At 43.6% G+C, this 13,808-nt stretch overlaps 2 protein-coding genes across 2 annotated transcripts; both read right to left on the bottom strand.

The window, feature by feature from the left end:
• Positions 1–563: 563 nt before the first annotated feature.
• On the bottom strand, positions 564–2,436 carry LOC137046087 (zona pellucida sperm-binding protein 3-like). Its single transcript, XM_067423140.1, has 8 exons — positions 1,995–2,436; positions 1,695–1,813; positions 1,517–1,620; positions 1,264–1,441; positions 1,035–1,152; positions 869–951; positions 705–796; positions 564–634 (listed from the first exon to the last, which is right to left on the bottom strand). The coding sequence occupies exons 1-8, from the start codon at positions 2,418–2,420 to the stop codon at positions 564–566; spliced, it is 1,191 nt and encodes a 396-aa protein (XP_067279241.1). The 5' UTR covers positions 2,421–2,436.
• A 5,252-nt stretch (positions 2,437–7,688) lies between these two features.
• Positions 7,689–9,541, bottom strand: LOC137046088 (zona pellucida sperm-binding protein 3-like). The gene is made up of 8 exons (XM_067423141.1): positions 9,119–9,541; positions 8,819–8,937; positions 8,641–8,744; positions 8,389–8,566; positions 8,160–8,277; positions 7,994–8,076; positions 7,830–7,921; positions 7,689–7,759 (listed from the first exon to the last, which is right to left on the bottom strand). Exons 1-8 carry the CDS (start codon positions 9,539–9,541, stop codon positions 7,689–7,691), a joined length of 1,188 nt encoding a protein of 395 aa, XP_067279242.1.
• Between the last annotated feature and the right edge of the window lie 4,267 nt (positions 9,542–13,808).

The following is a 13,808-nucleotide window of genomic DNA, read 5'->3' on the forward strand; positions in this document are numbered from 1 at the left end:
TGGCCATTTGAGCGCCATTAAACCACATTTATTTTGACTGTCTGATCAGCCTCTGTTCATGTCAATCACGACGTGTCAACCAATTATACCCCACGAGAGAGGGCTGAGCTAACTCTCACAAACGAAATGAGGCATAAAGCGCAGCACACGCAAAAACTCCGCCAAAAATGGTTTTCAGAGCAACGCGCGGGCCACACTAACACTAAACTTTGATGTCAAGTAGGGGGCCACAAAATATCATCCTGCGGGCTGCAAGTGGCCCACGGGCCGGGAGTTTGAGACCCCTGCCGTAAAGCCAGCCAATCATGAAACTGTGTCAAGCAACAGCTCTGGAGAAGCTGCGCAGAAAGCACCAGTCAGCTGCTCGAGCCACTTACAGCACTTTGGAATTGGCATGAGCTCACGTCAGACAATTTCTACCCAGAATGCACTGCTAAAGTAAGCCACTGATCAGTCTGTGTATTGCTGCATGAAGTTGAACAAGCCTTTTGAGAGCACAGAAATATGATAAGGAGAACCAAGAAATATAACAAGTCAGATACAAGCAAGAATTGATGTCAGCTTTATTGAGGAACTTTCTTTTGGCCTTGAACCACCACAGGACCAAGTGTAGCCTTGCCTTCCCACTGAACACCTAGAGAGAGGAGAGCCAGGTTAGAGCAGTTAAAACGTCAAACGCAACCTTAAGAGCAAAAGTTACTAACCTCCATAGGGAGAAGCAGCAATTCCACCATCAGGACCACATGTTGAGTCACAGCAACCACAAACTTGGGCATTTCCATCAGCAGCAAACCACCTGAACCAAGAAAAAGACACCACCTTCAACATGAGCAAAGTCAGCTTTAAAATAAGATCAAGTGCAATGTACCCATTGGCAAATGAACAGGATTTGTGCTGAGCGTCACTGGGTGCAGAAGCAATAGTTGCCTTCACAACACATGTTATGTAGATCTGCAAGGGATGACAGAAACATCAGAAAACCAAAGAAGATGGGAAGAGAAGTCGAATTAACTCATGATATGCGTGGTACATACAGAAGGACTGGAGCTCTCCTGGAACACGAACGCCTCCAGCTGGATCTGGACCTTGTCAACCTGGGACCGAGGCATGAAGCGGGAGCTGGAATCTGTAGCCTTGGCATCCACAAAGCACCTGAAGACAAAGAGCAACTCAACTATAGAGAAAGTGAGCAACTAGACCCTAGCCATGACTGGTTAAAAAGCAACCAAAACGGTCCTATAGCATCAAGGGCCATGACCTTACCCATGATTCTCAATGAAGGAATATCTCGGAAGGGAGTTCACATCAGGCCCTTGAGTGGCCACACAGCTGTCCACAAACACACGCAGAGGCACATGATTGTACTGCTTCACAGATGCCTCAATGTTAATAATGCCACCCAGGAAATAGAGGGATGAAGGTCTCTGACTGGACCAATCATCTACAGAGAAAAAGGGAACATTTTAGAAAAAAAAACAAGAATAAGGATTTATTTTGATCAAAAACCTGTACCAACCCATCATAAGCTTCAGGGAGAACACCAAGGCTTCTTCACCAACCTCCGTTGAGGCATAAGGGACCCATGTTGGCCTCAAGGCATCACTGCTTACATTCTGAAGCCTGTGGTTCATTAAAGGACCCATTAAATGGGCTCCCCGTTGCGCGAGAGGAAGTGAAAGTCACAGACCACTTACCTTAGATAGTGGCATTGAACACCAACAACTGCACCCTCGACCCGGGTAATCGGAGTACCTGCAAGAGCCTCAGGGGTGTAGGTAAGAGAGAAGGTGTAGACAAGCTCATCCTCATTCATCTGGAAGAGATTGAAGTAGTTAAAACAACTGTTCCTCACTAAGATGATTGGGTGAACAACCCCTTTAAGAAAGGTTTATACCAGCTGCCCTGGCATTGCAAATACAACAGCCATGTGAATTGACACTCCTTGAGGACTTTGGATATCCTCAACTAGAATAAACAGATTCAGGAGTACTTACCATCTGCACGCTGTTGCAGTCCTGTAACTCATACTCAAAGATGAGCACCTTAGACTGAGAGTCCTGACCAACAACAGGACAGCCGCCTAAAGACAGGCCAGTTGGCTGGATCAAATGACCATTGCTAAACAAGTCCTGCTGGACCTCTACAAGAACCCGGTTCTCTCCGCATTGAACTGCTACGCTGCTGGGAGTCACGGGTTGCCTCAACTGGAAGTTCACCGCCAACTCGCTCTGCACCTCGGGAACAATGGGATACTTCCAATCCAAAGGCTTCACTGGACCCTGCAACAGCTGCTTCTCCTGAAGGCCAAAAGGCTCCTGTGAAATTGGACTTTGACTGTATCTCAAACTTCCCCATGCATTAGGCAGATCAAATGCAACAATCACAACCACCACCAAGACACCTTTCAGAAACCCCATCATAGCAAACTTTGACACAAATGCCACAACACACACCAGTGCTTGGCTTGACCATTTTGTACAGCATTGAGTGAAGGTGGCTCCTCCCCTTTTAGTTTAATTGATTACCTTTGATTCTCCTCTGGACCTGTAGAGTTTATCTATCTCTGGCACCCACAGCTCTGCGTTTTGTGTGTCTGCGTTTACACTGGCACAAAAAAATATGATTTTTTTACTCACATCTAACCCAGATCAAAATTTGTTGCATGCATATAAACGCAAAAAAATAAATAAATAAATATATATATATATATATATATATATATATATATATATACATATCCGATATCCGATATCTGGACATCTGACCAACGTCTAAATATGAATATCTTATTCCCATTGGCAGTCCAAGCCACCACAAGGCCAGAGTAACACATTTGGCCACAAAGATAGCTTTTTATGTCGTATTATGAAGCAGATGTGCCTGTATAAGCTCACATTAAAATTACTGCTATTATCCGGTCTATCCGTTGTCAGATTGAGCTGCAAACATCCATGACAGATTTGAACTTATCCAAACAGGAAAATAATCATGGCCACCCGACATGAATTTTCCGGCAAGGAGCTAAAAACCGAAACATGAAGTCCGACACTTTCTGCTTCCTATAGGGATGCTTGTGCTGTTTGAATCGTTTATCAAAGATGGAGTGAAATAAATGCAATATTTGTCAAATACACAGATGTTTCAACGACATCATAGTTATTAGGGGTGGGACAAAAAAAAAACGATATGCCGATTTATCGCGATATTTCCAGCCACGAGACGTTATCGATACTCTAGCACCAAGTATCAATATATTTTTTGTATAGGCTACATAGGCCTACCCACAGCTGCGTTCAGTCGCTTCCGTGTTTATCTAAGCGCAGGGCTCCAGACTGTAGCCGAATATACACTAGTGTCTGTGAATATTAAACTGCAAAATACTATTTAATAGTACGTGGCAGGTGTCAGGCCAGTGATTATTTCGTTCGCTGGCGTCCCCTGGATCGGCGAAATGAGCAGAGTGCTTCCCTGGTACCAGCTACGGTGACCTCTGGTGTGTGTGGCTTTCCCCATATCTACCGCCGTTGAGGACTGTGTTCCGGTCATCTGCGCACTTTCCCTCGGATGCAGCGGTCAGAGGAGTTGACGGTGACGGACAGTCCGCGTCTGTTCAGGCTGGGTCTACTTAATTCGAGATCGGTGGTAAATAAGACTTTTATTATAAACGCCTTTTTTACCTCGCGCGAATTGGACTGCTTATTTTTAACGGAAACCTGGCTTACCGTTGGTGATTTAAGTCCTTTGTTGGAACTTTTGCCTTCAAACTGTTTGTTTTTAAACTCGCCCCGCTTAACTGGTAGGGGTGGCGGATTACTCTCTATGTTTAAAGACAAATATTCTTATCACCGAATAGGACAAAATGACTACAGAAGTTTTGAGCTGCAACGCTTTGTATTTGAATTAAATAGCCCACTGTTGATTGCTTTGATATATCGTCCTCCAAAACACAACACAGACTTTTTAATTGAGTTTGCAGATTTTTTGGGTGAATTAGTACCAAGGTATGATAAAGTGTTAATTTTAAGAGATTTTAATGTGCATGTGTGTTGCGCAACAGATTATTTAGGTGAAGAGTTTATTACTTTGATAAATGCCTTTGATTTGGATCAGCATGTAAATGTTCCTACCCATTGGGGTGGACATACTCTTGATCTTGTACTATCTTATGGTATTTCTTTGTTTGATCTGGAGATAGTAGATAATGGGTTTTCCGATCATAAATGTATTAAATTCTCAATTCCTACTTCATCAAACTCTTTGAAATCCAAAAAGCTAGTCCGTAAATCTCGATTAATTTCTGATACTACGACAATTTTTTCATCAGCTTTTTGTGATCAAATGCATGTTATGGATACAAACCATGAATTAAGTGCAGAAGAGCTTTTGTATGAGTTTAATTCTACATGTGTGAATAATTTAAATGTAGTAGCTCCCGTAAAGATTTTAAAACCTAAGCCAGGTTTTGATCCATGGGTTGATGATAACATCCGCACTTTGAGGCAATCCTGCAGAAAAGCAGAGTGTAGATGGAAAAAGGATAAGCGAAGTGATTCATTGTTAAAATATCAAAAGGCCTTGAGAGCAACAAGATCTGATTATTTCACAAAACTCAAAAAAATACTAAAAACTATCACAGACCAAGAACTCTTTTTACTGTTTTTAATTCTGTTATTAACCCACCTGTTTATGAATATCCTGATGCATCATGTACTCTGTGTGATGATTTTCTTAATTTTTTTTGTGAATAAGATCAGTGACATTAGATTGGCGATACCTTACCCTTCTTTTGATCCTACTATTCCTATGGCGTATTTGGCGGAGCTTAAGCAATTCGTACCCATTTCTCTGTCCCATCTGCAAGAAATAGTGGGGCAATTAAGGCCGTCTGGCTCCTCTATAGATGCCATCCCTCCTTTTCTGTTGAAAAAAGTTTTTGATGCTCCTGGAGGACTTCAGATGACCATTACCTGTGAAGAGGTGCCTCGACTCCTGGAGGTCTTCAGATGACCATCACCTGTGACCATCACCTGTGAAGAGGTGCCTCGACTCCTGGAGGACTATAGATGACCATCACCTGTGAAGAGGTGCCTCGACTCCTGGAGGTCTTCAGATGACCATCACCTGTGAAGAGGTGCCTCGACTTCTGGAGGACTTCAGATGACCATCACCTGTGAAGAGGTGCCTCGACTCCTGGAGGTCTTCAGATGACCATCACCTGTGACCATCACCTGTGAAGAGGTGCCTCGACTCCTGGAGGACTATAGATGACCATCACCTGTGACCATCACCTGTGAAGAGGTGCCTCGACTCCTGGAGGTCTTCAGATGACCATCACCTGTGGCCATCACCTGTGAAGAGGTGCCTCGACTCCTGGAGGACTATAGATGACCATCACCTGTGACCATCATCTGTGAAGAGGTGCCTCGACTCCTGGAGGACTTCAGATGACCATCACCTGTGACCACCACCTGTGAAGAGGCACCTTGACTCCTGGAGGACTTCAGGTGACCATCACCTGTGAAGAGGTGCCTCGACTCCTGGAGGACTTCAGATGACCATTACCTGTGAAGAGGTGCCTCGACTACTGGAGGTCTTCAGATGACCATCACCTGTGACCATCACCTGTGAAGAGGTGCCTCGACTCCTGGAGGTCTTCAGATGATGATCACCTGTGACCATCACCTGTGAAGAGGCGCCTCAACTCCTGGAGGACTTCAGATGACCATCACCTGTGACCATCACCTGTGAAGAGGCGCCTCAACTCCTGGAGGACTTCAGATAACCATTACCTGTTAAGAGGTGCCTCGACTCCTGGAGGTCTTTAGATGACCATCACCTGTGAAGAGGTGCCTCGACTCCTGGAGGACTTCAGATGACCATCACCTGTGACCATCACCTGTGAAGAGGTGCCTCGACTCCTGGAGGACTTCAGATGACCATCACCTGTGACCATCACCTGTGAAGAGGTGCCTCGACTCCTGGAGGACTATAGATGACCATCACCTGTGACCATCACCTGTGAAGAGGTGCCTCGACTCCTGGAGGACTTTAGGTGACCATCACCTGTGAAGAGGCGCCTCGACTCCTGGAGGACTTCAGATGACCATTACCTGTGAAGAGGTGCCTCGACTCCTGGAGGTCTTCAGATGACCATCACCTGTGAAGAGGCGCCTCGACTCCTGGAGGAATTCAGATGACCATCACCTGTGAAGAGGTGCCTTGACTCCTGGAGGTCTTCAGATGACCATCACCTGTGACCATCACCTGTGAAGTGGTGCCTCGACTCCTGGAGGACTATGGATGACCATCACCTGTGACCATCACCTGTGAAGAGGTGTCTCGACTCCTGGAGGACTTCAGATGACCATCACCTGTGACCATCACCTGTGAAGAGGTGCCTCGACTCCTGGAGGACTTTAGATGACCATCACCTGTGACCATAACCTGTGAAGAGGTGCCTCGACTCCTGGAGGACTTCAGATGACCAGATGAAAAATACGTTTAACAACAAAGGTGAATTATGTTTGTCACATTTACTACATTGTATTATTTAATTATAATTATCATAAAGAATAAACTCATTGAATAAACTGACCACTGGAATTTTGTGACATCCCTAATTACTACTAGCATTAAATTACTACCACTAGTAATATAAATTGGAGATGTAGCTGATATGATCATTCATAGTAGTAGTAATAGTAGAGATTTTTCCTTTTTTAAATTCTTTTTAAAATTTATTTATAATACTTATTGTACGTTTTTGCCATTTAAAAAAAAATAGATGAACTGTTAATAAATGAAAAAATCTTTGGGACATTTTATTTACAGAATGATACATCATGGTTTTCTTGAAATATATCGTGTCAAAGAGTCGCTGGTGTTGTGATAGTTATCGTTGGTAAAATATCATGATAGTATCAGGAGTTATCCTGTGATTCCCACCCCTAATAGTTATGTAATACTTGATGTACTGCTTAATGCTGCATATTTGTAAAACTGCTGTGAGGGTGTTTCACAGACAACATCTATGGGATTCATAAAAAAAAAAAAAAAAACTCTTTTCACTGCAGTTATCAAGCACACTATTTTCCCTCTCTTTTTGAAAGTTGTGAAACTGTTACTGCATTTCTATTTTGCCATTTGACCAAATGGTGACAATATTTAATGTACTCCTCCAGTCACCACTATAAAAGTTAACTCAACTACGATGACTTCCACTCTGAGAAACCCAGAAATGTGAAAAGGGTCTGTGAAGCTAGACATAAAAACTACACTATCACTGAAGTGAAGTTTAATGAATATTCAGTTGATAAAGGACAATATAATGTTGCAACTAAATGATAATAGTTTAGAGTAAGAGATTTGTGAACAGTAGTGGAACTAAAGGGACCAAATGAGTGTTTGTCATGCCGTAAAGCCAGCCAATCATGAAACAGTGTCAAGCAGCCGCTCTGGAGAAGCTGCACAGTAAGCACCAGTCAGCTGCTCGAGCCACTTACAGCACTTTGGAATTGGCATGATCTCACGTCAGACAATTTCTACCCAGAATGCACTGCTAAAGTAAGCCACTGATCAGTCTGTGCATTGCGGCATGAAATTGAACAAGCCTTTTGAGAGCACAGAAATATGATAGGGAGAACAAATAAATATAACAAGTCAGATACAAGCAAGAATTGATGTCAGCTTTATTGAGGAACTTTCTTTTGCCCTTGAACCACCACAGGACCAAGTGTAGCCTTGCCTTCCCACTGAACACCTAGAGAGAGGAGAGCCAGGTTAGAGCCGTTAAAACGTCAAACGCAACCTTAAGAGCAAAAGTTACTAACCTCCATAGGGAGAAGCAGCAATTCCACTATCAGGACCACATGTTGAGTCACAGCAACCACAAACTTGGTCATTTCCATCAGCAGCAAACCACCTGAACCAAGACAAAGACACAACCTTCAACATGAGCAAAGTCAGCTTTGAAATAAGGTAAAGTCCAACGTACCCATTGGCGAATGAACAGGATTTGTGCTGAGCGTCACTGGGTGCAGAAGCAATAGTTGCCTTCACAACACATGTTATGTAGATCTGCAAGGGATGACAGACACGTCAGAAAACCAAAGAAGATGGGAAGAGAAATCGAATTAACTCATGATATGCGTGGTTCATACAGAAGGACTGGAGCTCTCCTGGAACACGAACGCCTCCAGCTGGATCTGGACCTTGTCAACCTGGGACCGAGGCATGAAGCGGGAGCTGGAAGCTGTAGCCTTGGCATCCACAAAGCACCTGAAGACAAAGAGCAACTCAACTATAGAGAAAGTGAGCAACTAGACCCTAGCCATGACTGGTTAAAAAGCAACCAAAACGGTCCTATAGCATCAAGGGCCATGACCTTACCCATGATTCTCAATGAAGGAATATCTCGGAAGGGAGTTCACATCAGGCCCTTGAGTGGCCACACAGCTGTCCACAAACACACGCAGAGGCACATGATTGTACTGCTTCACAGATGCCTCAATGTTAATAATGCCACCCAGGAAATAGATGGATGAAGGTCTCTGACTGGACCAATCATCTACAGAGAAAGAGGGAACATTTTAGAAAAAAAACTGGAAAAAGGATTTATTTTTATCAAAAACCTGTACCAACCCATCATAAGCTTCAGGGAGAACACCAAGGCTTCTTCACCAACCTCTGTTGAGGCATAAGGGACCCATGTTGGCCTCAAGGCATCACTGCTTACATTCTGAAGCCTGTGGTTCATTAAAGGACCCATTAAATGGGCTCCCCGTTGCGCAAGAGGAAGTGAAAGTCACAGACCACTTACCTTTGATAGTGGCATTGAACACCAACAACTGCACCCTCGACCCGGGTAATCGGAGTACCTGCAAGAGCCTCAGGGGTGTAGGTAAGAGAGAAGGTGTAGACAAGCTCATCCTCAGTCATCTGGAAGAGATTGAATCAGTGGGTTAAGCAAGAGGGTTTTTAAACAGATGCCACATACCAAGATGGACTTGGTTTGAAGGGTTATATCAAGCGCAAGTTTAGAACGGTGAAAATACCAAATTCAACATTAACTTTTATCAACCCTCTGCCACAAATTTTTTTTAGATTTAGGAGTTCTTACCATCTGCACGCTGTTGCAGTCCTGTAACTCATACTCAAAGATGAGCACCTTAGACTGAGAGTCCTGACCAACAACAGGACAGCCACCTAAAGACAGGCCAGCTGGCTGGATCAAATGACCATTGCTAAACAAGTCCTGCTGGACCTCTACAAGAACCCGGTTCTCTCCGCATTGAACCGCTACGCTGCTGGGAGTCACGGGTTGCCTCAACTGGAAGTTCACCGCCAACTCGCTCTGCACCTCGGGAACAATGGGATACTTCCAATCCAAAGGCTTCACTGGACCCTGCAACAGCTGCTTCTCCTGAAGGCCAAAAGGCTCCTGTGCAATTGGACTTTGACTGTATCTCAAACTTCCCCATGCATTAGGCAGATCAAATGCAACAATCACAATCACCACTAAGACACCTTTCAGAAACTCCATCATAGCAAACTTTGACACAAATGCCACAACACACACCAGTGCTTGGCTTGGCCATTTTGTACAGCATTGAGTGAAGGTGGCTCCTCCCCTTTTAGTTTAATTGATTACCTTTGATTCTGCTCTGGACCTGTAGGGGCAGTTTCCAGACAGGGTTTAAAGGAAGACATTAATCAAGAATAGTTAAGAGTGATTTAAAAAATGGTTTTCTAAAACACAGATTACGAACACCTGTGCTGCATTCCAGTTCGTTAATAGGCTTGTTCGACTTCACCGAGCCAAGCACAGACCGATCGGCAGCTGACTTAAAGCAGTGCATGCCGGTTAGAAATTTTGTCCGACTTGAGACAGCGCCGACGGCACGTGACTGTGACTTATGTCAACAAAGTACCGCGGGAGCGATTTGAGAGCAGTTGGCTGATGCAGCCGCTGCAGATGGCTGCAGGTGGATGCAAGAGCTCTGATGACGACACAGCTGATCCACGATTCGCCATATGACAGCCATCACGTGTGTTTCGTGTTTATTCTAAAACCTTACGTTATGCTAATGCTCACAAATCATTTATTTATAACAGTAAAACCTCTTTCATGTAGCCGCGATGTTATATCATCATGTTTATCAAACTAAAACTAATAAAAACTGTTGACAACACTTCATTGATAGTGTATATTTATATGTTGAACATTAATCTTGTCCAAATAGACGCTTTATTAAACAGTACATAAAGTATTGAATGAAAATGTCATTTGAAACATCTGTGTATTTGAGAAATATTGCATTTATTTAACTTCAGCTGTGATAAAGTTTGCAAACGCAGTGCAAGCGTCACCACGGGAAGCAGAAAGTGTCCGACTTCACGTCTCTGTTTGCAGCTCCTCCCCGCCTGCACTCGGCTACTCTCGCCGATCGCATCCATCCAGCCGCAGCCGATGTCGAACACACCTATTATTTTGCCCTTCATTCGCAAACTTCCCTCTGTCTCGTTCACTCGGATGTGCGTCATTGCTTACGTTGCATGAGTGTCCACTACTGGCGGAAACTTTGCGATGGACTGAACTGGAACGCTCTAAGCCCTTGATCACTTGGAATCCACTATGGAGTTGAATTATTTATTTTTTCCTTTACGAAATTGTTTAATGCAGCATTCTATATGTATATGGATGTGTTTGGATTGTTTTAAATGTTTTTAAAAAATATCATAGAGTTGTTTGTGGTGGGGTAAATGGAACGCGATATGCAGTGACGTCACAATCGCGTTGCATTGTGGTATATGAAGCTGCCTGAAGTGTACATATGAAGTAGACTCGCTCCCTCGGTCAAACTCGAGGGACCAAGGGTCTGTCCATATAACCTTCCCTTGTCCACTTCACGAAGTGGAACGCACTTTAAAATGGCAGCGGGGATTCCCCCGAGGGGAAGTGCTTAAGGAATTTCGCAAGTGTGTGTCTTAAAGTGGAGTGGAACGCAGCACTAGACTGTGGAGTCCTGAACTAAAATAAACTAGATTAATTTAAAAACAACTGAATTAGCATGACAGAGGTTGCCTATAAAACATGAAATGGACCAAGAAAAGCTTAACATTTTATGGAACTGAGAAGCAAATCTCAGAAAACCATGATGGCAAAAGAAGTCTGCAATCATAAAACATTTAACTGATCAAGAGAAAACTCTTTTAAAGCAAATAGCAACGAAAAACTCACACATCCTCTGTGGAATGTATGGAGCCCTTAAAGGGGGGGTGAAATGCTGTTTCATGCATTCTGATCTTTTTACACTGTTAAAGACTTGGAATCCCATACTAAACATAGACAAAGTTTCAAAAGTTAAGGTGGACGTTTGATGGGAGTATTTCTTTGTCAAAAATACTACTTCCGGTTAGTCATAAGTTTCGGCAAGTTTTTTGAGATCATGCGTCCCCTTTGACGTTAATGGGGGCGGAATTTCCTTGTATGGGCCTTACGGACAATTCTACCGGAAGCGCGTGAGAGAGAGCGAGAGAGAGAGAGAGAGAGAGAGAGAGAGAGAGAGAGAGAGAGAGAGAGAGAGAGAGAGAGAGAGAGAGGAGAGAGAGAGAGAGAGAGAGAGAGAGGGAGAGACCGAAAGTAACAGGCTACACCCATCAAAGCGCTGGCTCGTAGGCTGCGCTGCACAGGTGATGTGCACATAACAATGTCACCAAAAAAGTGCGTTTTTGGTTGCCAGACCAAGACAGTCCTGCACAGATTCTCCAAAAACCCCGCGGTAAGGCAACAGTGGATGTAATTTGCTTTTCCGGATCAGCAACTGAGTTGCGCGAATGTTTATATCTGTTCGCTGCATTTCGGTGCCGACTGTTTCATAAACAAGGCCCAGCTCGACGCCGGATTTTCCCAATCGCCTAATGCTGAAGGATGGAGCAGTCCCAACGATAAAGGTCCCAACGTTAGAACCGCAGGCGGTGAGTGAGACTGCTTCAAATGTCTGTGTTTTTGCCTATGCTCATCAAGTAGCCCAAACATGATCACGTATAGTTAATTGATCAATGGAGCATGCGATGTGTAGTGCGTGTACATTTGTTTAGCTGGCCACTATATGTGTAACTTTATGTTTGTGTATTGTAAAAGCACTCCAAACAACAATACACAAAGAGTGTGGAAATATGTTGAACTAAATAAGCGCGCTTCTTCATTCAAATGGGCTACTATTCCGTGTCTTTCTATGTAAACACTAACTTAGCCTGCCGTGCAAAACCAGTCCGCTTACTAACGTCTACACAAACCACGCGTAAACACACAAACACACACGTGCACAACTGCACTTCCCACATGTACACCTTCAAAGACAAAAATACGACGATATAATTCAAGTATAAATATGTAAATAACACAAGCCGCTCAGCATATTATATAGTTAGTGTATAACTTGTACCACATCGAGACGTCCTGCTCTAGTCGTTTTTGCTGCTGCTCCTGTTCAACTGCAGCCTCTGGGTCTGATTCCGGATCATAGATGTAAGGCTGTATCTGATTAAAAGCCATATTTTTATTTTGAATAAAGTTTTTTTCCCGCTGTTAGGGATGACACAGCTTTACGATGCACTCGACTCAACACAATAGCAGCAGCGCGCACACGTCATTATTTAGCTCCGCTCCGCTCACACGACACGCCCCCACCCGCTCGGCTTTTTTCGGAAAGACTCGGAACAGCGCATCTTTCTTATATAATTATAAAAAAAATAAAGACTTTTCGGAGATATGCAGGATGCAATGCTACTCTATAGGTACTCAAGATTGACATGACACTGACTGAAACTGAGTGTTTCACCCCCCCCCCCCCCTTTAAAGAGACATGGTGAAGGAAAACTAATATGCGACAAAAATGACTTGTCAATGCTTTTGCATTCTCTCAAAATGTTGTGAGTTCCCCCAAGAAACTTTGCGTTTACAAATATATTGTGGGCACGCACAAAGTTTCCCACTTTACCTATTCCGAGCATGTATTTTAATAACAATACACCATTACAACTGCATGAAAATAGGTTTTGTCAAACCAGCCTTTTGATAGCACAGGAATATGAGAGAGACCAATGCAAGTATCCATGGGCGTAGGTTTAGGGGGAACGCTAGGTACTACCCAGTCAGCAAATTTCAAGTGTGTATTATGCTAAACTAGCAATGAGAGTTAAAGTAAAAGGGAGGGGAAATCACAGTGACTTGCTAAAGATAACAAACAACAACTTCTCAAGAGAAAAAAAGTCTCTAATTGTAAAGAACCGCTCTGAGACAGAATGTAGGAGATCCAAATGCAGTATTTATTAAGAGGCAGGGATGGCTGACGCGAACCTGACGTTTCGACACTGTGTCGAGATCCCGAAGCGCAGATGTTTCGAAACGCTGCTCCGAGCTGTGATTCGACACACCCATGTCACGTGACCACCGCTAAACGAAGCACTGAAGTGTTTCATCAGGTGCGCCTATTGGGTTGAAACTGCTTGATTAAAAGGGGCGGGAACAAACCACGCAGTCACACATCTGAATGAACCTCATTCCCCACATTTTAAAAGTGAAGATAATCCATCTTCACCTCATGGGTTTTGTGAGAGAAGATACATTTTGTGATATAAGTGAGATTTTTAGTGCACTTCGGTTAGTTATATTTAGGCTTGATTTAAATGAGATATATTGACTGATAGGTATAGACAGCGATGGATAGTTAGGAAAGATAAAGGCTAGTGACACATTCAGATAGGCTAAATTAGACTTATAGATATAATATAGAATATATAGATAT

This window comes from Pseudorasbora parva, chromosome 18 (assembly GCF_024679245.1).
Source record: "Pseudorasbora parva isolate DD20220531a chromosome 18, ASM2467924v1, whole genome shotgun sequence".
NCBI classification, from domain to species: Eukaryota; Metazoa; Chordata; class Actinopteri; order Cypriniformes; family Gobionidae; genus Pseudorasbora; species Pseudorasbora parva.